Consider the following 23,281-nt stretch of genomic DNA (forward strand, 5'->3'; position numbering starts at 1 on the left):
ACGTGAGAAAGAACTGTTTTAAGCTGCAGAGTGAGGTAGTCCTGAGGGCGCAGGGTATGTCCAGGAGCCACCTTCATAGGACTGCTCTGCTCTCCCGTTAAATCAGATCATGGTTGATCTGTACCTCAACTCAGCTCCGACCCATCTGGTGGAGAGAGTTCCAGATTCCCACTCCCCTTTGTGTGAAGAAATGCTTCCTGACATCACCCCTGAACGGTCTGGCTCCAATTTTAACGTTCTGCCCCCTTTGTTCTGGACTTTTCCCCCGTCCAGAGGAAATAGTTTCTCTCTATCGACCCTATCTAATCCTTTAATCATCTGTAAACATCTCGATGAGATCAGGTCCATTGACACAAACCCAGTTGATGTGCTGAAGGGGTGGTGAGAATATTGAAGATGGAGGGAGAGAGGAGAATGCAAAAGACGAGGCTTGATATTTCTTTGCTATTTTATTGATGTATGTGAACTCGTACAGGGGAGTCGGATGGAGAACACACCATGGAGGGAATTATCCGGAACTGTATTCCCTCCGATAACTCGCTCCCACAATGAGGTGACCTCAGTTTGCAGCCACGGTGTCTTCAATCCAGGAGACGAAATTGCAGACCTGAGTGTAGACCCCAGGGTGGTCCTTCTCCGCACACCCGTACCCCCAGGACACGATACCCTGGAGCACTCCGTTACACACCACTGGACCGCCGGAATCTCCCTGCCGAGAAAACATCACGCCAAATCAATCGGAAGCTTGGACGCTGTGAAGCCGCCAGTTAAAGAACGTTGCAGCACCCTACACTCAGTGTAAACATTCAAATGTGGCTAATATTGGCCGACCTCACATGGCATTGCTCCCCCCTTGTTCACCTGTGTTTATATAGCGCCTTTAATGGAGTAAAATGTCCCAAGGAGCGACACGGGAATGTTAATCAGAAAGAAATCTGACCCCGAGCCACGTCAGGAGATATTAGGGACCGGCGACCAAAAGCTCGGTCAAAGAGGTCGGTTTTTTAAGGAGCGTCTTAAAGGAGGAGAGAGAGAGGCGGAGAGGTTTCGGGAGGGAATTCCAGAGCTTAGGGCCCCCGGCAGCTGAAGGCACGGCCGCCAATGGTGGAGTGATGGGAATCGGGGGATGGGCAAGAGGGCGGAATTGGAGGAGGGCAGAGATCTCGGAGGGTTGTAGGGGCTGGAGGAGGTTACAGAGATAGGGAGGGTTGTAGGGGCTGGAGGAGGTTACAGAGATAGGGAGGGTTGTAGGGGCTGGAGGAGGTTACAGAGATAGAGAGGGTTGTAGGGGCTGGAGGAGGTTACAGAGATAGGGCTGCAGGGGCTGGAGGAGCTTACAGAGATAGAGAGGGTTGTAGGGGCTGGAGGAGGTTACAGAGATAGGGAGAGTTGTAGGGGCTGGAGGAGCTTACAGAGATAGGGAGTTGCAGAGGCTGGAGGAGGTTACAGAGATAGGGAGAGTTGTAGGGGCTGGAGGAGGTTACAGAGATAGGGAGGGTGGTCGGGGCTGGAGGAGGTTACAGAGATAGAGAGGGCTGCAGGGGCTGGAGGAGGTTACAGAGATAGGGAGAGTTGTCGAGGCTGGAGGAGGTTACAGAGATAGGAAGGAGTGTAGGGGCTGGAGGAGGTTACAGGGATAGGGAGGGCTGTAGGGGCTGGAGGTGGTTACAGGGATAGGGAGGGTTGTAGGGGCTGGAGGAGGTTACAGAGATAGGGAGGGGTGCAGGGGCTGGAGGAGGTTACAGGGATAGGGAGGGTTGTCGAGGCTGGAGGAGATTACAGAGATAGGGAGGGTAGTCGGGGCTAGAGGAGGTGACAGACATAGGGAGGGTTGTCGGGGCTAGAGGAGGTGACAGACATAGGGAGGGTTGTCGGGGCTGGAGGAGGTTACAGAGATAGGGACAGTGGTCGAGGCTGGAGGAGGTTACAGAGATAGGGAGGGTAGTCGGGGCTGGAGGACGTTACAGAGATAGGGAGGGTGGTCGGGGCTGGAGGATGTTACAGAGATAGGGAGGGTGGTCGGGGCTGGAGGAGGTGATAGAGATAGGGAGGGTGGTCGGGGCTGGAGGAGGTTACAGAGATAGGGAGGGTAGTCAGGGCTGGAGGAGGTTACAGAGATAGGGAGGGTGGTCGGGGCTGGAGGACGTTACAGAGATAGGGAGGGTAGTCTGGGCTGGACGAGGCTACAGAGATAGGGAGGGTAGTCGAGGCTGGAGGAGGTTACAGAGATAGGGAGGGTAGTCTGGGCTGGAGGAGGTTTCAGAGATAGGGAGGGTGGTCGAGGCTGGAGGAGGTTACAGAGATAGGGAGGGTAGTCGGGGCTGGAGGAGGTTACAGAGATAGGGAGGGTAGTCGGGGCTGGAGGAGGTTACAGAGATAGGGAGGGTAGTCGGGGCTGGAGGAGGTTACAGAGATAGTGAGGGTACTCGGGGCTGGAGGAGGTTACAGACAATGGGGTGAGGAGGCTGTGGAAGGTTTTTAACACATCCAAGTGTAACTAATATTATCGCGCTGTAGGATGCACTGACAGGACCCTCACTCAGTCCACCTCCTCATCCTGTTTTCACTCAATGTTCCGCCATGTGTTGAGAATGGTTGCAGGTTGTGACTTTAATTGGTGGGTTACACTGACCAACTCCGCAGACATCGCCATCTACTGAGAGCTCCAGGAAACTGCTGGGCAGTGCCCACTGGGGCCCCCGAGGAGCTCCCCAGAAATGGGTGCAGCCTGCAATCTCAGATCACATGATACAGGGAGGGGGCCATTCGCCCCATCGTGACCATGCCGGCTCTTTCAACTGATTTAGGCCCTCCCTTCCCCCATGACACACAGTGAGCTTTCAGTGGGCTGTCCTGTATTGGTTTAGGAATGTACCTGACAGGAGTCCTTCCCGCCTTCCAGGTAACCGACGCAGATCATGTTATCTGTGATCATCCCGGGATAGGCGTTGTGGCAGTCGGCGTTGCTGAGAACAGGGGCATCCAGGCATTGTAGTTCCTCCCCGCTCACTGTTAAATCCAAGCATAGGTCAGAGGTTAGAGGGCATATGAGGTTATTGATGTCTACCTGGGGATTTAACGTACGACGTGTTTCTATGTCTCCTTTCCCCATCTCAGGGCCTCCCAAGAGGATTCACAGCAAGATCCCACAAACAGCAGAAGGATAATGACCAGATAATGTTCTGTTTACATGTTGGTCGAGGGATATATTTTGACTCCAGGACACCGGGGATAACTCCCCACTCCCCCCACACCAGCCCCTTTTTTCCGAACTGGTGGCCGCGGGATCTTTTACATCCACCCGAGAGGGCGGACGGAGCCTCGGCTTCATGTCACCTCTGAAAGATGGCGCCTCTGGCAGTTCAGCACTCCCTCAGTACTGGCACTGTGAGTGTGAGCCTGGATTATGGGCACAACTTTAAACCCACGTCCTTCCGTCGCTGAGCAACACTGCAACCCACTGGGTCACATGACCGTTAACAACCTGGGATAATGGGTGAAATCTTCAGATTCTCGCCTCTGCTTCAGAGGGTCGAAGGTTCAAAACCGGCTCAATAAATAGGAATCTGTGCCAACACTTTGAGATCGTGCTGAGGGAGCACTGCACTGTGATTGGTCTGTGCCACGAACAAGCCATTAAACCGTCACTTTCTGGCCTGTTGCTGAATCCGCACCTCCTTTCCTTGCGCCCGGGCTGGTTAATTAGCTCATTCTCACTGTCACTTACCACCGGACATGGTGTTTCCCCAGCCGGAGATTAGGCACATTTCACCGGCGTAGGTACAGCTGGTCGGGAGGGCGATGGACCTCACATTGCGGTTCAGTGCGGCAGATCGAGACAGTTTGATCAGCATGATGTCAAAGTCCAGGTTGTAGTAATCGTAGTTGGGGTGTCTGATGACTTTTACGGAATCAATGAATTGCTCGGTGCCCTCGTTGACTGCGATATCGTGCTCTCCCAGACGCACCTGGATACGGCTAGGAATAAGATAGAAAATCTACTTAGAGGGTGGTTGTTGAGCCCCGCCATCTTGCTTTGCCATCGACTCCATCCATCGAGAACTCGGAGTCGCCCGTCAGCTACCCGGGGTTCAAATGGCAGGGAAGGAGGTCCTAGACTGTTTTCCACGGGGCAGTGAGAAGGACCTTCGACCCCTTGGGAATGTGCCAAGAGAGGCTGGCCATCGGGGCCTGCTCCTCCATTTTGTTGTCATGGCAACCGTTGAGTCCCAATTCACAGCCCTTTCTCAATATCCCCTCAGTACCTTAACCCCAAGTGAGTTCCATCTTCTTTTCAATGCATCAAATGATTTTTCATCTTAAAATCGTTGTGTGTCCCTTTATGTGAAAAGTCTTTTCCCGCATTCCCTGTTTCCACACAGGAGCCAGGGAATCTGCGCGATGCGCAAGAGGCCAGACCTGGAGGAGTGCAGTGATGTCAAAGGGTTGGAGGAGGTTACAGAGATAGGGAGGGGGCCGAGGAGGTCGTGGAGGGATTTGAAAACAAGGTTGAGAATTTTAGATTGCTGGACCGGGAGCCAGTGTAGGTCAGCGAGCAACAGTGGGCGATGGGTGAACGGGACTCGGTGCGAGTTAGGACACGGGGGCAGTAAAGTTCTGGATGTGTTCATGTACGCGGAAGGTGGGAGACCGGCCAGGCGAGCGTTGCAATAGTCTCGTCTGGAGGTCAGGAAGACATGGGTGAGGGCTTCAGAAGGTGGGCCGAGGCAGGAGCGGACTTGGTGTTGCAGCTGACCCAGGGTCAAATAGGGCACTGAGGATAAGAGCAGAAGACAAGGAGGAGTAGGCGATTCAGCCCTTCGAGCCCGCTCTCCGCCATTCAATGACATCGTGGCCGGTCTTTTACTTCAATGCCATTTTCACTGTCCCTGTAACAGTTTACGTCGGACTTGAATGTACTCAATGACTGAGCTTCCACAGCCCTCTGGGGTAGAGAATTCCAAAGATTCACCACCCTCTGAGTGAAGAAATTCCTCTTCATCTCAGTCCTAAATGAGACTGTGTCCCCTGGTTGTAGAGCCCCCCCAGCCTGGGGAGACATCCTTCCTACAACTACCCTGTCGAGACCTGTAAGAATTTTGCATGTTTGAATGAGATCACCTCTCATTCTTCTAAACTCCAGAGAATAATGGCCCAATCCATTTAATCTTTCCTCATCGGACAATTCAGCCATCCCAGGGATCAGTCTGGTGAACCCTTTGTTGCACTCCCTCTAAGGCCAGTATATCCTTCCTTAGATAAGTAGACTAAAACTGTGCACAATACTCCAGGTGCGGTCTCACCAAGACTCTATCCAATTGCAGTCAGACATCTTTACTCCTATACTCAAATCCTCTTGTAATGAAGGCCAACATACCAGTAGCCTTCTTCACTGCTTGCTGTACCAGCATGTTAGCTTTCAGTGACTCATGAACAAGGACACCCAAGTCCCTTTGAAATTCAACACTTCCCAGCCTCTCACCATTTAAGAAATACTCTGTATTTCTCTTTTTCCTACCAAAGTGGATTACCTCACATTTCTCTACATTGTATTCCATCTGCCAATATTTGCCCACTCGCTTAGCCTCTCGAAATCCCCTTGAAGCCTCTTTGCATCCTCCTCACAGCTCACACTTCCACCTAGTTTTGAGTCATCAGCAAACTTGAAAATATTCCATTTAATCCCCACATCCAAATTATTGATATAGATTGTGAACAGCTGGGGCCCAAGCACTGATCCCTGCGGTTAACCCACTAGTCACAGTCTGTCAACCTGAAAATGACCCATTAAATCTAACTCTCTGTTTTCTGTCCGTTAACCAGTTCTCAATCCATGCCAGTAATATTCCCCCCAATCCCTTGTGCTCTAATTTTGTTTACTAACCTCTTGTGTGGGACCTTATCAAAAGTTTTCTGAAAATCTAAATATACCACATCCACCAGTTCCCCCTTATCTACTCTGCTAGTTACATTCTCAAGTGACTCCAACATGTTTGTCAAGCTTGATTTCCCTTTCATAAATCCATGTTGACTCTGCCCAGTCCTACCAGTACTTCCTAAGTCTTTTGTTAGCACATTCTTTTGTACAGATTCTAGCATTTTCCCGACGACTGATAAGAATGGTCTGGTCCTGAGTGTAGTCAGGGACGGGTAATGGAATTGATGGCTGGGAGGGCCGAGTTTGTGCCGGGGACTGAAGACAATGCCTTCAGTTGTCCCAATATTTAATTGGACGAAATTTCTGCTTGTTGCTCAAACGCAATCTTGGAAACTCCATGCAGCAATCTGTGAAACCTGAGAACCAACCGTTTGGTTTCAAAAGTAAACTCTTCATTGAACCTTTTAGGCTGTTTCTAGTTCAAAAGTTGGAGATACTTGCCTTTGGTAGCAGTGAGCAGCAGAGACCACCCAGTCGGAACTGATCAGAGATCCCCCGCACATGTGCCACCCCACGTTCAGGGAGACGATCCAGGGTACGGAGTGCTTGGCACACTCGTAACCACCGACTATCTTGTCATCGTCGTAAGGGGCAGCAGCTGCGGCATTGAGAGAAGTAGTATCATTGTTAAACGCTGGGTTAGCGAGGGGACGAGCGGCCGAGACGCACGAGCTGGGAAAGACCGCGAGAGGAGAACGAGACAGGCCGGCGGGAAACCCGAGAGAGCGCAACGGAAAAGGAAGGAAGTCGAACGTGTTTACCGGCCAGGCCCAGGAACGCCACGAGCAGAAGGGTCTTCATGGTTGCTTCAGCTTTTGCGATGGCAGGGACTGAGAGTCAGGACGTTTTATAGGCTGTGGGGACTTTGTTATCTGAGAATAACAGGGTCACAAGACCCAATAGTTATCACGGGGGGAGGAGAAGTCCTTGGAAACTGAGGGGCAGGTGTGTGTTTCTCAGCTGCATTCCCTGGGGTGTGTAACACACTTTAGTCAGGCAAAGATCTCCCAGTTTGTCAAGTTAAGGTGCTTGATTTTTAACTAACAGCGCAGAGTTTGATAACTTGGGACTATTTTCTCCTGAAATTAGACAATTGGAAAGTGATCCGATAGGATTCAAAATTGTGATGGGTCAGAAGTAGAGTGGGAGCCCAAAATTGGGGGTCATCAATATCAGACAGTCACTAATAAATCCAATGGGGAATTCAGGAGAAACCTCTTTCCCCAGAGAGTGGTGAGAATGTGGAACTCGTTACCGCAGGGAGTGGTTGAGGTGAATAGTATCGATGTGATTAAGTTGGATAAACACGAGGGAGAAAGGAATAGAAAGATAGAATTAGAATATTACAGCGCAGAACAGGCCCTTCGGCCCTCGATGTTGCGCCGACCTGTGAAACCATCTGACCTACACTATTCCATTTTCATCCATATGTCTATCCAATGACCACTTAAATGCCCTTAAAGTTGGCGAGTCTACTACTGTTGCAGGCAGGGCGTTTCACGCCCCTACTACTCTCTGAGTAAAGAAACTACCTCTGACATCTGTCCTATATCTATCACCCCTCAACTTAAAGCTATGTCCCCTCGTGTTTGCCATCACCATCCGAGGAAAAAGACTCTCACTATCCACCCTATCTAACCCTCTGATTATCTTATATGTCTCTATTAAGTCACCTCTCCTCCTCCTTCTCTCCAACGAAAACAACCTCAAGTCCCTCAGCCTTTCCTCGTAAGACCTTCCCTCCATACCAGGCAACATCCTAGTAAATCTCCTCTGCACCCTTTCCATAGCTTCCACATCCTTCCTATAATGTGGTGACCAGAACTGCACGCAATACTCCAGGTGCGGTCTCACCAGAGTTTTGTACAGCTGCAGTATGACCTCGTGGCTCCGAAACTCGAACCCCCTACTAATAAAAGCTAACACACCATATGCCTTCTTAACAGCCCTATTAACCTGGGTAGCAACCTTCAGGGATTTATGCACCTGGACACCTAGATCTCTCTGTTCATCTACACTACCAAGAATCTTCCCATTAGCCCAGTACTCTGCATTCCTGTTACTCCTTCCAAAGTGAATCACCTCGCACTTTTCCGCATTAAACTCCATTTGCCATCTCTCAGCCCAGCTCTGCAGCCTATCTATGTCCCTCTGTACCCGACAACATCCTTCGGCACTATCCACAACTCCACCGACCTTAGTGTCATCTGCAAATTTACTAACCCACCCTTCTACACCCTCTTCCAGGTCATTTATAAAAATGACAAACAGCAGTGGCCCCAAAACAGATCCTTGCAGTACACCACTAGTAACTAAACTCCAGGATGAACATTTGCCATCAACCACCACCCTCTGTCTTCTTTCAGCTAGCCAATTTCTGATCCAAAGCTCTAAATCACCTTCAACCCCATACTTCCGTATTTTCTGCAATAGCCTACCGTGGGGAACCTTATCAAACGCCTTACTGAAATCCATATACACCACATCCACTGCTTTACCCTCATCCACCTGTTTGGTCACCTTCTTGAAAAACTCAATAAGGTTTGTGAGGCACGACCTACCCTTCACAAAACCGTGCTGACTATCGCTAATGAACTTATTCTTTTCAAGATGATTATAAATCCTGTCTCTTATAATCTTTTCCAACATTTTACCCACAACCGAAGTAAGGCTCACAGGTCTATAATTACCAGGGCTGTCTCTACTCCCCTTCTTGAACAAGGGGACAACATTTGCTATCCTCCAGTCTTCCGGCACTATTCCTGTCGACAATGACGACATAAAGATCAAGGACAAAGGCTCTGCAATCTCCTCCCTGGCTTCCCAGAGAATCCTAGGATAAATCCCATCTGGCCCAGGGGACTTATCTATTTTCACACTTTCCAAAATTGATAACACCTCCTCCTTGTGAACCTCAATCCCATCTAGCCTCGTGGCCTGAATCTCAGTATTCTCCTCGACAACATTTTCTTTCTCTACTGTAAATACTGACGCAAAATATTCATTTAACACTTCCCCTACCTCCTCTGATTCCACACACAACTTCCCACTACTATCCTTGATTGCCCCTAATCTAACTCTAGTCATTCTTTTATTCCTGATATACCTATAGAAAGCCTCAGGGTTTTCCTTGATCCTATCCGCCAATGTCTTCTCGTGTCCTCTCCTTGCTCTTCTTAGCTCTCCCTTTAGATCCTTCCTGGCTAGCTTGTAACTCTCAAGCGCCCTAACTGAGCCTTCACATCTCATCCTAACATAAGCCTTCTTCTTCCTCTTGACAAGCGCTTCAACTTCTTTAGTAAACCACGGCTCCCTCGCTCGACAACTTCCTCCCTGCCTGACAGGTACATACTTATTAAGGACACGCAGTAGCTGCTCCTTGAATAAGCTCCACATTTCGATTGTTCCCATCCCCTGCAGTTTCCTTCCCCATCCTACGCATCCTAAATCTTGCCTAATCGCGTCATAATTTCCTTTCCCCCAGCTATAATTCTTGCCCTGCGGTATATACCTGTCCCTGCCCATCGCTAAGGTAAACCTAACCGAATTGTGATCACTATCACCAAAGTGCTCACCTACATCTAAATCTAACACCTGGCCGGGTTCATTACCCAGTACCAAATCCAATGTGGCATCGCCCCTGGTTGGCCTGTCTACATACTGTGTCAGAAAACCCTCCTGCACACACTGGACAAAAACTGACCCATCTAAAGTACTCGAACTATAGTATTTCCAGTCGATATTTGGAAAGTTAAAGTCCCCCATAACAACTACCCTGTTACTCTCGCTCCTGTCGAGAATCATCTTCGCTATCCTTTCCTCTACATCTCTGGAACTATTTGGAGGTCTATAAAAGACTCCCAACAGGGTGACCTCACCTCTCCTGTTTCTAACCTCGGCCCATACTACCTCAGTAGATGAGTCCTCAAACGTCCTTTCTGCCGCCGTAATACTCTCCTTGATTAACAATGCCACACCCCCCCCCCCCCCCCTCTTTTACCATCTTCTCTCTTCTTACTGAAACATCTAAATCCCGGAACCTGCAACATCCATTCCTGCCCCTGCTCTACCCATGTCTCCGAAATGGCCACTACATCGAGATCCCAGGTACCAACCCATGCTGCAAGCTCACCCACCTTATTCCGGATGCTCCTGGCGTTGAAGTAGACACACTTTAAACCAAGTTCTTGCTTGCCAGTGCCCTCTTGCGTCCTTGTAACTTTATCCCTGACCTCACTACTCTCAACATCCTGTACACTGGAACTACAATTTAGGTTCCCATTCCCCTGCTGAATTAGTTTAAACCCCCCCCGAAGAAAACTAGCAAATCTCCCCCCCCCCAGGATATTGGTACCCCTCTGGTTCAGGTGAAGACCATCCTGTTTGGGTGATGGGTTGAGAGGGAGAGGGGGTGGGAGGAGGCTCGTGTGGCGCAGAAAGACCTGCACAGAGCAGATGGGCCAAATGGCCTGTTTCTGTGCTGTAGATTCTGTTATTGGGGTTTTGGTGAGACCACATCTGGAGTACTGTGTGCAGTTTTGGTCTCCATATAGCGTCATACAGCATAGAAACAGGCCCTTCGGCCCACCGCGTCCATGCCTACCATAATGCCTATCTATACTAATCCCATCTGCCTGCATTAATTCCATATCCCTCTATGCCTTGTTCATTCAAGTACCTGTCCAGATGCCTCTTAAATGTCGCTACTGTTCCTGCCTCCACCACCTCCTCAGGCAGCTCATTCCAGATACCCACGATTCTTTGTGAAAAATTTACCCCTTTGATCCCCTTTAAACCTCCTCCCTCTCACCTTAAATCTATGCCCTCTAGTTTTAGTCACCCCTACCATGGGAAACAGACTCTGGCTATCTACCCTATCGATGCCTCTCATCATTTTATATACCTCTATCATGTCCCCAGAGGCTGTGCAGCGAAGGTTCACTAGATTAGTTCCTGAGATTAAAGGGTTGTCCTATGATGAGAGACTGAGTAAATTGAGTCTGGAGTTTAGAAGAATGAGAGGCGATCTCATTGAAACATATAAGAGTCTGACGGGGCTGGATAGGGTAGAGACAGAGATTGTTTCCACTGGCTGTGTTATCTAGAACGGGTGGGCACAGTCTCAGGATAAGGGGCCGGTCATTCAGGACTGAGATGAGGGGAAATTACTTCACTCAAAGAGTTGTGAAATTTGGAATTCTCTATCCCAGAGGGTTGTGGATTCTCCATCATTGAATACATTTAAGACTGGGATAGATAGATTTTTGATCTCTCAGGGAGTCCAGGTGCATGGCGTGTGGGCAGGCAAGTGGGTTGAGGCAGAAGTTATTGAAAGACGGAGCAGGCTTGAGGGGCTGAATGGCCTACTCCGGCTCCTAGTTCTTTATGATTTTGGAGTCCACTTGTTTAATTTATCAGCTGTGACTCAGTGGGTACCATTTTCTGTCTCTGAACTGGTGGGTTTGAGTTCAGGTCTGACTCCCAGAGAGGATCTAGGCCGACACACCCAGCGGCAAAGTGGAGGGAGTGCTGCACGGTCACAGGTGCCTTTTGGACGTTAAGGCCTCTTACGTCTCCAGCGAACGTATGAACTCCTACAGACATTCCGAAGAACGGGAATGATCTCAGTTTTGACATTTTCAAGTGACCTCCAGCCTCGACAGCTTTTTGTGGGGGGGGGGGGGGGGGGGGAAGAGCGTTCCCCATTCCCACTCCCCTTTGTGTGAAGAAATGCTTCCTGACATCACCCCTGAACGGCCTGGCTCCGATTTTAAGGTTCAGCCTCCTTGTTCTGGACTCTCCCCCCCGACCAGAGGAAATCGTTTCTGTCGACCCGATCGAATCCCTTAATAAATAAATAAGAAAAACCCAATCAGATTCCCCCCCCTCAATCAAATGCAGTTCTAGAAGATACCACCAAACTATCCTGGCAATTTAAGCCCTGATATAATTCCGGTGATTCAGTATTATTACTCAGTGTCATACACTACCTGTAGGGATCCATTTGCTATGCTTTATGGTTAAGACCCTTTGTTTTCTGTTGAATATCAGCTTTAGAGAAGAATTACTTCCCTTATTCATTATAAACCTAGTTTGTTAAAAGTCTCGTACCTGAGGGATCTGCACACCTTTTCGTCGACTGACTAAAGTGTGTTACACACCCCAGGGAATGCAGCTGAGAAACACACACCTGCCCCTCAGTTTCCAAGGACTTCTCCTCCCCGTGATAACTAATGGGTCTTGTGACCCTGTTATTCTCAGATAACAAAGTCCCCACAGCCTATAAAACGTCCTGACTCTCAGTCCCTGCCATCGCAAAAGCTGAAGCAACCATGAAGACCCTTCTGCTCGTGGCGTTCCTGGGCCTGGCCGGTAAACACGTTCGACTTCCTTCCTTTTCCGTTGCGCGCTCTCGGGTTTCCCGCCGGCCTGTCTCGTCCTCCTCTCGCGGTCTTTCCCAGCTCGTGCGTCTCGGCCCCTCGCTAACCCAGCGTTTAACAATGATACTTCTGCTCTCAATGCCACAGCTGCTGCCCCTTACGACGATGACAAGATAGTCGGTGGTTACGAGTGTGCCAAGCACTCCGTACCCTGGATCGTCTCCCTGAACGTGGGATGGCACATGTGCGGGGGATCTCTGATCAGTTCCGACTGGGTGGTCTCTGCTGCTCACTGCTACCAAAGGCAAGTATCTCCAACTTTCAAACTAGAAACAGCTTAAAAGGTTCAATGAAGAGTTCACTCTTGAAACCAAACGGTTGGTTCTCAGGTTTCACAGATTGCTGCATGGAGTTTCCAAGATTGCGTTTGAGCAACGAGCAGAAATTACGTCCGATACTGGGACGACTGAGGCTAATGTCTTCGGTCCCCAGCACAATTCCGTCCCCCAGCCATCAATTCCATTCCCCCTCCCTGACTACCCTCTGGACCAGACCAATCTCATCCTCAGTGTCCTCCTGAGCTGAGCTTCCAACCCTGGGTCATCACCATCACCAAGACCGCCTCTGTGCATCTCATAGAATGGTTGCAGCACAGAAGGAGACCATTCGGCCTGCTGTGTCTGTGCTGGCTCTCTGCAAGAACAACACACGTAGTCCCACTTCCCTGCCTTTCCCCCGGATTCCCCGCCCATTGTTTCTCTTCAAATAATTATCCCAGTGAACTGTTACCAGAAACACCTCTGTCCTTAGACACAACACAAATGTAACTTGTATTTCTCCACGAAAACCAGGACCTATGAGCAGGAATAGGCCATTCAGCCCATCGAGCTCCACTGCCCTCTGGGGTGGAGAATTCCAGAGATTCACCACCCTCTGAGTGAAGAAATTCCTCCTCATCTCAGTGTTAAATGGCCTGCCCCTTATTCTGAGACTGTGTCCCCTGGTTCTAGTCTCACAAGCCACAGGAAACATCCGATCCACATCCACCCTGTCACGCCCTGTAAGAATTTTGTAAGTTTCAATAAGATCACCTCTCATTCTTTGAAACTCGAGAATACAAACCCAGTTTCCCCAATCTCTCTTCATAATACAATCCGAGAATCCCAGGAATTAGTCTGGTGAACCTCCGTTGCACTCCCTATACTGCAAGAGAACAAAGCTGTACACAATTCTCCAGCTGCAGTCTCACAAAGGCTCTATACAAATGCAGCAAGACATCTTTACTCCAGTACTCAAATCCCCTTGCGATGAACATATCATTTGCCTTCCGAATTGCTTGCTGCACCTGCGTGCTGGCTTTCAGTGACTCACGAACAAGGAGTTACATCTCTCGCGTGTCCAGACTCCGCCCCTGCCTCGGCTCACCTTCTGAAACCCTCACCCATGTCTTCCTGACCTCCAGACGAGACTATTGCAACGCTCGCCTGGCCGGTCTCCCACCTTCCGCGTACATGAACACATCCAGAACTTTACTGCCCCCGAGTCCCGTTCACCCATCGCCCACTGTTGCTCGCTGACCTACACTGGCTCCCGGTCCAGCAATCTAAAATTCTCAACCTTGTTTTCAAACCCTCCACGACCCCCTCCCTATCTCTGTAACCTCCTCCAACCCTTTGACATCACTGCACTCCTCCAGGTCTGGCCTCTTGCGCATCGCGCGGATTCCCTGGCTCCTGCGTGGAAACAGGGAATGCGGGAAAAGACTTTTCACATAAAGGGACACACAATGATTTTAAGACGAAAAATCATTTGATGCATTGAAATGAAGATGGAACTCACTTGGGGTTAAGGTACTGAGGGGATATTGAGAAAGGGCTGTGAATTGGGACTCAACGGTTGCCATGGCAACAAAATGGAGGAGCAGGCCCCGATGGCCAACCTCTCTTGGTACATTCCCAAGGGGTCGAAGGGCCTTCTCACTGCCCCGTGGAAAACAGTCTAGGACCTCCTTCCCTGCCATTTGAACCCCGGGTAGCTGACAGGCGACTCCGAGTTCTCGATGGATGGAGTCGGTGGCAAAGCAAGATGGCGGGGCTCAACAGCCACCCTCTAAGTAGATTTTCTATCTTATCCCTAGCCGTATCCAGGTGCGTCTGGGAGAGCACGATATCGCAGTCAACGAGGGCACCGAGCAATTCATTGATTCCGTAAAAGTCATCAGACACCCCAACTACGATTACTACAACCTGGACTTTGACATCATGCTGATCAAACTGTCTCGATCTGCCGCACTGAACCGCAATGTGAGGTCCATCGCCCTCCCGACCAGCTGTACCTACGCCGGTGAAATGTGCCTAATCTCCGGCTGGGGAAACACCATGTCCGGTGGTAAGTGACAGTGAGAATGAGCTAATTAACCAGCCCGGGCGCAAGGAAAGGAGGTGAGGATTCAGCAACAGGCCAGAAAGTGACGGTTTAATGGCTTGTTCGTGGTACAGACCAATCACAGTGCAGTGCTCCCTCAGCACGATCTCAAAGTGTTGGCACAGATTCCTATCTATTGAGCCGGTTTTGAACCTTCGACCCTCTGAAGCAGAGGCGAGAATCTGAAGATTTCACCCATTATCCCAGGTTGTTAACGGTCATGTGACCCAGTGGGTTGCAGTGTTGCTCAGCGACGGAAGGACGTGGGTTCAAAGTTCAGCCCATAATCCAGGCTCACACTCACAGTGCCAGTACTGAGGGAGTGCTGAACTGCCAGAGGCGCCATCTTTCAGAGGTGACATGAAGCCGAGGCTCCATCCGCCCTCTCGGGTGGATGTAAAAGATCCCGCGGCCACCAGTTCGGAAAAAAGGGGCTGGTGTGGGGGGAGTGGGGAGTTATCCCCGGTGTCCTGGAGTCAAAATATATCCCTCGACCAACATGTAAACAGAACATTATCTGGTCATTATCCCCTGCTGTTTGTGCACAAATTGCCCATGTTTCTTATTACAACACTTCAAAAGTACCTCATTGGCTGTGAATCCTCTTGGGAGGCCCTGAGATGGGGAAAGGAGACATAGAAACACATGTCGTACGTTAAATCCCCAGGTAGACATCAATAACCTCATATGCCCTCTAACCTCTGACCTATGCTTGGATTTAACAGTGAGCGGGGAGGAACTACAATGCCTGGATGCCCCTGTTCTCAGCAACGCCGACTGCCACAACGCCTATCCCGGGATGATCACAGATAACATGATCTGCGTCGGTTACCTGGAAGGCGGGAAGGACTCCTGTCAGGTACATTCCTAAACCAATACAGGACAGCCCACTGAAAGCTCACTGTGTGTCATGGGGGAAGGGAGGGCCTAAATCAGTTGAAAGAGCCGGCATGGTCACGATGGGGCGAATGGCCCCCTCCCTGTATCATGTGATCTGCGATTGCAGGCTGCACCCATTCCTGGGGAGCTCCTCGGGGGCCTCAGTGGGCACTGCCCAGCAGTTTCCTGGAGCTCTCAGTAGATGGCGATGTCTGCGGAGTTGGTCAGTGTAACCCACCAATTAAAGTCACAACCTGCAACCATTCTCAACACATGGCGGAACATTGAGTGAAAACTGGATGAGGAGGTGGACTGAGTGAGGGTCCTGTCAGAGCATCCTACAGCGCGATAATATTAGTTACACTTGGATGTATTAAAAACCTTCCACAGCCTCCTCACCCCATTGTCTGTAACCTCCTCCAGCCCCGACTACCCTCCCTATCTCTGTAACGTCCTCCAGCCCCTACAACCCTCCCTATCTCTGTAACCTCCTCCAGCCCCTACAACCCTCCCTATCTCTGTAACCTCCTCCAGCCCCGACTACCCTCCCTATCTCTGTAACGTCCTCCAGCCCCTACAACCCTCCCTATCTCTGTAACGTCCTCCAGCCCCTACAACCCTCCCTATCTCTGTAACCTCCTCTAGCCCCGACTACCCTCCCTATCTCTGTAACCTCCTCCAGCCTCGACAACCCTCCCTATCTCTGTAACCTCCTGCAGCCCCTACAACCCTCCCTATCTCTGTAACCTCCTCCAGTCCCTACAACCCTCCCTATCTCTGTAACCTCCTCCAGTCCCTACAACCCTCCCTATCTCTGTAACCTCCTCCAGTCCCTGCAACCCTCCCTATCTCTGTAACCTCCTCCAGTCCCTGCAACCCTCCCTATCTCTGTAACCTCCTCCAGCCCCTACAACCCTCCGAGATCTCTGCGCTCCTCCAATTCCGCCCTCTTGCCCATCCCCCGATTCCCATCACTCCACCATTGGCGGCCGTGCCTTCAGCTGCCGGGGGCCCTAAGCTCCGGAATTCCCTCCCTGAACCTCTCCGCCTCTCTCTCTCTCTCTCTCCTCCTTTAAGACGCTCCTTAAAAACCGACCTCTTTGACCGAGCTTTTGGTCGCCGGTCCCTAATATCACCTGACGCGGCTCGGGGTCAGATTTCTTTCTGATTAACATTCCCGTGTCGCTCCTTGGGACATTTTACTCCATTAAAGGCGCTATATAAACACAGGTGAACAAGGGGGGAGCAATGCCATGTGAGGTCGGCCAATATTAGCCACATTTGAATGTTTACACTGAGTGTAGGGTGCTGCAACGTTCTTTAACTGGCGGCTTCACAGCGTCCAAGCTTCCGATTGATTTGGCGTGATGTTTTCTCGGCAGGGAGATTCCGGCGGTCCAGTGGTGTGTAACGGAGTGCTCCAGGGTATCGTGTCCTGGGGGTACGGGTGTGCGGAGAAGGACCACCCTGGGGTCTACACTCAGGTCTGCAATTTCGTCTCCTGGATTGAAGACACCGTGGCTGCAAACTGAGGTCACCTCATTGTGGGAGCGAGTTATCGGAGGGAATACAGTTCCGGATAATTCCCACCATGGTGTGTTCTCCATCCGACTCCCCTGTACGAGTTCACATACATCAATAAAATAGCAAAGAAATATCAAGCCTCGTCTATTGCATTCTCCTCTCTCCCTCCATCTTCAATATTCTCACCTCCCCTTCAGCACATCAACTGGGTTTGTGTTAATGGACCTGATCTCATCGAGATGTTTACAGATGATTAAAGGATTAGATAGGGTCGATAGAGAGAAACTATTTCCTCTGGACGGGGGAAAAGTCCAGAACAAAGGGGGCAGAACGTTAAAATTGGAGCCAGACCATTCAGGGGTGATGTCAGGAAGCATTTCTTCACACAAAGGGGAGTGGGAATCTGGAACTCTCTCCCCGAGACAGGTTGGAGCCGAGTTAAGGTACAGATCAAGTATGGTTTGATTGAACGGGAGAGCAGAGCTGAGGGGCTGAACGGCCACCTCCTCAGATCCCTCTGGGATAGTGTCATCTGAGGAACCAACCACTTTAAAACGAGCACAGCGGGAGCAGGTGAACACAGGCCGCAGGAACAGCCATTCCTCAGCGGGATGGCTCGTCCCAGAGACTGTCTGAAGCAGAGACTGAATCTTTTAAGAGAAACTGGTTCAATATTTGAAGCAGAGGAAGGGATGGGGCTATGAAAAAGGGAGAGCGACACTGCAACTCGACACCTCTCCGAAACCACCCCCTCCCCCCCACCGCCCCGTTCACTTTGCATGCAATTACTTAGCAGCAGCCATTTTGCTCACACAGCAAGATCCCACAGCACACCAACACGGCTGACTCTTAACTGCCCTCCGCTGTGGACTCGCAAGACACTCAGCGGTTCAGGGCCACAGGGGTCAGGTAATAAATGTGGGTCTTGTTTAATATTGGTTAAAGGTTCGAGAGTGGGGCTTCGGGTCACGGCCTTCTGACCCTGAGTTCTGCCGACAGAGCCAAGCTAACACAAATTGGGGAAATTAAACTCTCCCAAGCCGTGCCCTGTATAATCTGTCACACTGATTGCAAGCTAAGAGTGACTGCCCCCGACATCGAGGCAGCATTTGACCAAAGTATAACAAGGAGTCCTCGCAAAACTGAAATCAATGGGAATCAGGAGGAAAACCCTCTTCTGGCTGGAGTCATACCTAGCACAAAGGAAGATGGTTGTGGTTGTTGGAGGTCAATCATCTGAGCTCCAGGACATCACTGCAGGAGTTCCTCAGGGTAGTGTCCTAGGCCCAACCATCTTCAGCTGCTTCATCAATGACCTTCCTTCAATCATAAGGTCAGAAGTGGGGATGTTCGCTGATGATTGCACAATGTTCAGCACCATTCGTGACTCCTCAGATACTGAAGCAGTCCATGTAGAAATGCAGCAAGACCTGGACAATATCCAGGCTTGGGCTGATAAGTGGCAAGTAACATTCGCGCCACACAAGTGCCAGGCAATGACCATCTCCAACAAGAGAGAATCTAACCATCTCCCCTTGACATTCAACGGCATTACCATCACTGAATCCCCCACTATCAACATCCTGGGAGTTACCATTGACCAGAAACTGAACTGGAGTAGCCATATAAATACCGTGGCTACAAGAGCAGGTCAGAGGTTAGGAATCCTGCAGCGAGTAACTCACCTCCTGACTCCCCAAAGCCTGTCCACCATCTACAAGGCACAAGTCAGGAGTGTGATGGAATACCCTCCACTTGCCTGGATGGGTGCAGCTCCAACAACACTCAAGAAGCTCGACACCATCCAGGACAAAGCAGCCCGCTTGATTGGCACCCCATCTACAAACATTCACTCCCTCCACCACCGACACACAGTGGCAGCAGTGTGTACCATCTACAAGATGCACTGCAGCAATGCACCAAGGCTCCTTAGACAGCACCTTCCAAACCCGCGACCTCTACCAACTAGAAGGACAAGGGCAGCAAATACATGGGAACACCACCACCTGCAAGTTCCCCTCCAAGTCACACACCATCCTGACTTGGAACTATATCGCCGTTCCTTCACTGTCGCTGGGTCAAAATCCTGGAACTCCCTTCCTAACAGCACTGTGGGTGTACCTACCCCACATGGACTGCAGCGGTTCAAGAAGGCAGCTCACCACCACCTTCTCAAGGGTAATTAGGGATGGGCAATCTATTAACCTGCTGTGGTTGCCCAGTAGAGATGAGAGACTTCAGTTAATGTGGAGAGACTGGAGAAGCTTTGAGCAGAAAAGGTTAAGAGGAGATTTAATCGAGGCGTTCAAACTCATGAGGGGTTTTGAGGGAGTAAATAAGGACAAACAATTCCCACTGTTGCCAGAGGACACAGGTTTAAGGTGGTCAAAATGATCTTATCACCTGTGTTATCAGCAGATACTCTAGGCCATTGCTTGGAGATTTATGGGCTGTTTCAGATCAGATTGCACAGCTGAAAAAAGGATCCCACGAGATGTTAGAGTGTTACACATTGTGAGTTTACTATAATGCTCAGCTTATACAGGGGATCCAAATCTCTTAGCGACCGGGAGTCACGCACTGCGCAGATTCAAGCCCGAGGCTGTTGCCAATTCTCAGGACGCCCAAGTGTGACTCCGGAAATCGGCAAATCGATCCCGGATTTATAGCGGATGGGCTGAAAGTGGACGGTGGACCCCGAGCGGGGAAGGGTAAAAGGGGCAGGGGTGCGATCGGGTCCCGTTTCCACACCTTCCAACCCTGAAGCAGCTCGAGCTCACAACCAGGCCGCACTCGAAGCCTGGGACTCGGCGGCCGCCAAGGACCACTTGCACGCCGCCTACTCCCTGTAGCCCTTCAGCAGCTGGTTGACCAGGGTTTTCTCATTGGCCCCCGGGCGCCGGGCGAGGAGTGGCGGCAGAGGATTGCGTCGGTACTCGATGACCGCCATCTTGGCCCTGTCTAGGTTTTGCCGGCTGGGAATCTGCATCATCTGAACATAACTTCCCCGGCAGTCCTGGAATCGCGGAGCCAGAACTTTGAAGAGCTTCGGGATGAGGTCTTTCTCCTGACGGGGAAAACAGGAGTGATTTATTCCCGGAAACATTCCACTCTGTAAACCACACCCCCAATGCCCAGGCCGAATACCAACTCTTCCTTCTCATTCTCACCTACGGCTCAGTGAGTTTAGCGCTCCCTCCCTCTCTCTCCCTCGCCTCCTGGTCAGAGGGGTGTGGGTTCGAGTCCCACTCCAGAGACTTGAGTCATAATCCAGGCGGAACACTCCACTACGGAGGGAGTGTCGCACTGCCGGGGGGGGGCGGCACCCAGGGGGCGTCGCACTGCCCTAGGGTCAGTACTGAGGACACTGTCCTGGTGCCCTTTTAATCAACATCACTAAAAAAAACAGTTGGCTGTTTGTGGGAGCTTGCTGTGCACAATTGGCTTCCATGTTTTCGACATTGCAACTGTGACTACACGGCAAGGAAGTGCTTCATTGGCTCTGAAGCTCTTTGGGCCGTCCTGAGGTTATAAAAGGCGCCAGTAAAATGCACGTCTTACTTCAATGAAAGACACAATCTGGTGCAGCCCCAGTGAGCCCGGGGTAAGGTTGGGGGGGGGGGGGGGGGGGGGGGGGGGTGGGCGGGTGTGGGGTGGGACAGTGACTACAGTGACTTGCGTGCAGACTGGTTTCAAAGTTCCCCGCTCTCTGCAGAGCTGTCTGATTGGTCAATAGCCTGGTGCCACCCACCCCCCCCCCACCTCCCGCCACTCATAACGCGCACAGTGCTGGGGCAGAGCGAGTGGGGCACTGTCCCAAACCACTGTTAACAGAATGTTTAGAACAGCGGTGGGGAGACTAGAACAAAGGTTTTCTGCATGAGGTCATTCAGATGTCAACGGGCTATTCGCCCAAGTGGGGCATCACACGCTTATGGCCTCACAAACTGGCTTGGGGAGGGAGTGAATGTGAAGGTGAGGGAAGGGCAAAAAAAACACATCGATCTAGGGGACCAAAATGCGGAGGCAGGGCCCACACCCCTGCCTCTGATAGCCCGGGAGGGTCCAGTCAATTCACAGCTGCAGGCACAGCGAAAGACTTTGGCCCAGCCCAAGCGAGTCTGACTGAAGAAGGAGCAAAGCCGCATTTATATAGGGCCTTGCGCGTCCAAAGACATTCCAAAGCAGCGCACACCCAGTTGGCTTCCCCAAGGGTAGACAACGTTCTCATGCGACAAGCACGGCAGGCCATCTGCGCACAGCAAGCTCCCACAGGGGGGGACCCCACCCTCCCCCCCCCCCCAAAAGCCCCAGCCCGTGCGCGGGAGATACTGACCGTCAGCCAGAAGTCGGCCATCTTCATGGCCTTCTCGTCCATGTCCCCCCTTCGCGTAGTCTTACCAGCTGGAAAACAAGACGGGAGGTCAATAAAACTCACAGCCTGTCTCTCCAGACAGAGGACGAGCACTCGGCCTGTCAAATCCGCCCTCATGTGCTGTCCTCAAGCAATCCCAAAACTCATCCAGCGGCCAGCTCCCGCCATCGCCAAATATCTATCCCATTTTCCATCTTCCACTGACCCGACAGAAATGGCATCAACCGACTGCCTGCGGCTTCAGTTAATGTGGAGAGACTGGAGAAGCTGGGATCGTTCTCCTTGGAGCAGAGAAGGTTCAAAGGGAGATTGAACAGAAACATCTGCACAGGAGGAGTCCATTCAGTCCATCGTCCCTGTGCTGGCTCTTTGAAAGATCTACCTGTTAGCTCCCACTCCCACCTGCCCCCTGCGAATTTTCCCCTTCCAGTATTTCCCCCAATTCCCCCTTTTGAAAGTTACTATTGAATCTGCTTCCACCGCCTTTCAGGCAGCGCGTCCAGATCACAACAACTCACTGCGTCAAAAAAATTCTCCTCATCTCCCCCTCTGGTTCTTTTACCGATTAACCTCAATCTGTGTCCCTCTGGTTACCGACCCTCCTGCCACTGGGAACAGTTTCTCCTCATTTACTCATCAAAAACCCCCTCATGATTTTGAACGCCTCGATTAAATCTCCCCATTAACCTTCTCTGCTCTAAGGAGAACAATCTCAGCTTCAGCAATCTCCACCAGCCCTACACCCCTCCCTATCTCTGTAACCTCCTCCAGCCCCTACAACCCTCCCCATCTCTGTAACCTCCTCCAGCTCCTACAACCCTCCCTATCTCTGTAACCTCCTCCAGCTCCTACAACCCTCCCTATCTCTGTAACCTCCTCCAGCCCCTACAACCCTCCCTATCTCTGTAACCTCCTCCAGCCCCTACACCCTCCCTATCTCTGTAACCTCCTCCAGCCCCTACAACTTCCCTATCTCTGTAACCTCCTCCAGCCCTACAACCCTCCCTATCTCTGTAACCTCCTCCAGCCCCGATGAGCCTCCCTATCTCTGTAACCTCCTCCAGCCCCTACAACCCTCCCTATCTCTGTAACCCTCCCTATCTCTGTAACCTCCTCCAGCCCCGATGAGCTTCCCTATCTCTGTAACCTCGTCCAGCCCGACAACCTCCCTATCTCTGTAACCTCCTCCAGCCCCTACAACCCTTGAGATCTCTGCGCTCCTCCAATTCCGCCCTCTTGCCCATCCCCCGATTCCCATCGCTCCACCATTGGTGGCAGTGCTTTCAGCTGCCTGGGGCCCTAAGCTCTGGAATTCCTCCCTAAACCTCTCCGTCTCTCTCTCTCTCTCTCACTTTCAAGACTCTCCTTAAAATCCGACCTCTTTGACTGAGCTTTTGGTCGCCTGTCCTAACAGTTTTGTCTGATAATCAGTCCCATGAAGCACCTTACGATGTTTTACGATGTTAAGGGCGCGATACAAATGCAGTTTGGGATGAATGTGGAAGTGCATTGGTCTGTCTGCACATCAGCAAGAAAGCCGATAAGCAGGGTGTACAAAAGGGAGGACCATCCATACCTTCTCAGCATAAAACTTCATCTCATCGGCCCGTGCCAGGGTGGTTTCGATTCTCTCGTGCCGGACTAACGCAGTCACAAGATTCCGCAACATGTTGAGTCGGGATTGGGTCCGAGTCCCATTCGACGGTAAACTCTCCCATGACTGATCCAGAGGGCAGAGGTCAGATGCATCGTGCTGAGCGA

The 23,281-nt window shown here is 51.1% G+C and overlaps 3 protein-coding genes across 3 annotated transcripts; 1 reads left to right on the forward strand and 2 right to left on the reverse strand.

Moving 5' to 3' along the window:
• Positions 1–468: 468 nt before the first annotated feature.
• On the reverse strand, positions 469–6,746 carry LOC137352736 (trypsin-like). The gene is made up of 5 exons (XM_068018492.1): positions 6,700–6,746; positions 6,380–6,536; positions 3,728–3,978; positions 2,876–3,009; positions 469–709 (listed from the first exon to the last, which is right to left on the reverse strand). Exons 1-5 carry the CDS (start codon positions 6,737–6,739, stop codon positions 560–562), a joined length of 732 nt encoding a protein of 243 aa, XP_067874593.1. The 5' UTR covers positions 6,740–6,746; the 3' UTR covers positions 469–559.
• A 5,517-nt stretch (positions 6,747–12,263) lies between these two features.
• Positions 12,264–17,262, forward strand: LOC137352737 (trypsin-like). Its single transcript, XM_068018494.1, has 5 exons — positions 12,264–12,310; positions 12,466–12,622; positions 14,456–14,706; positions 15,468–15,601; positions 17,004–17,262. Exons 1-5 carry the CDS (start codon positions 12,271–12,273, stop codon positions 17,151–17,153), a joined length of 732 nt encoding a protein of 243 aa, XP_067874595.1. The 5' UTR covers positions 12,264–12,270; the 3' UTR covers positions 17,154–17,262.
• Positions 17,263–19,642: 2,380 nt separating this feature from the next.
• On the reverse strand, positions 19,643–23,275 carry mrpl17 (mitochondrial ribosomal protein L17). The gene is given in 4 exon segments (XM_068018795.1): positions 19,643–20,212; positions 21,482–21,541; positions 23,088–23,203; positions 23,206–23,275. Coding segments are annotated over 4 exon segments (468 nt in total). The 5' UTR covers positions 23,270–23,275; the 3' UTR covers positions 19,643–19,984.
• Positions 23,276–23,281: the final 6 nt, after the last annotated feature.

The sequence above is a fragment of the Heterodontus francisci genome, chromosome 39 (genome assembly GCF_036365525.1).
Source record: "Heterodontus francisci isolate sHetFra1 chromosome 39, sHetFra1.hap1, whole genome shotgun sequence".
NCBI lineage: Eukaryota > Metazoa > Chordata > Chondrichthyes > Heterodontiformes > Heterodontidae > Heterodontus > Heterodontus francisci.

Excerpts from the sequence above, each read along its gene's own strand:
- LOC137352736 (XM_068018492.1), bottom strand. The coding sequence starts at position 6,739 with ATGAAGACCCTTCTGCTCGTGGCGTTCCTGGGCCTGGCCG. Across the intron at positions 6,537-6,699 it reads GGCGTTCCTGGGCCTGGCCG|CTGCTGCCCCTTACGACGAT; the intron begins GTAAACACGTTC and ends TCAATGCCGCAG. Across the intron at positions 3,010-3,727 it reads GGGAAACACCATGTCCGGTG|TGAGCGGGGAGGAACTACAA; the intron begins GTAAGTGACAGT and ends TGGATTTAACAG.
- LOC137352737 (XM_068018494.1), top strand. The coding sequence starts at position 12,271 with ATGAAGACCCTTCTGCTCGTGGCGTTCCTGGGCCTGGCCG. Across the intron at positions 12,311-12,465 it reads GGCGTTCCTGGGCCTGGCCG|CTGCTGCCCCTTACGACGAT; the intron begins GTAAACACGTTC and ends TCAATGCCACAG. Across the intron at positions 12,623-14,455 it reads GCTGCTCACTGCTACCAAAG|CCGTATCCAGGTGCGTCTGG; the intron begins GCAAGTATCTCC and ends TCTTATCCCTAG.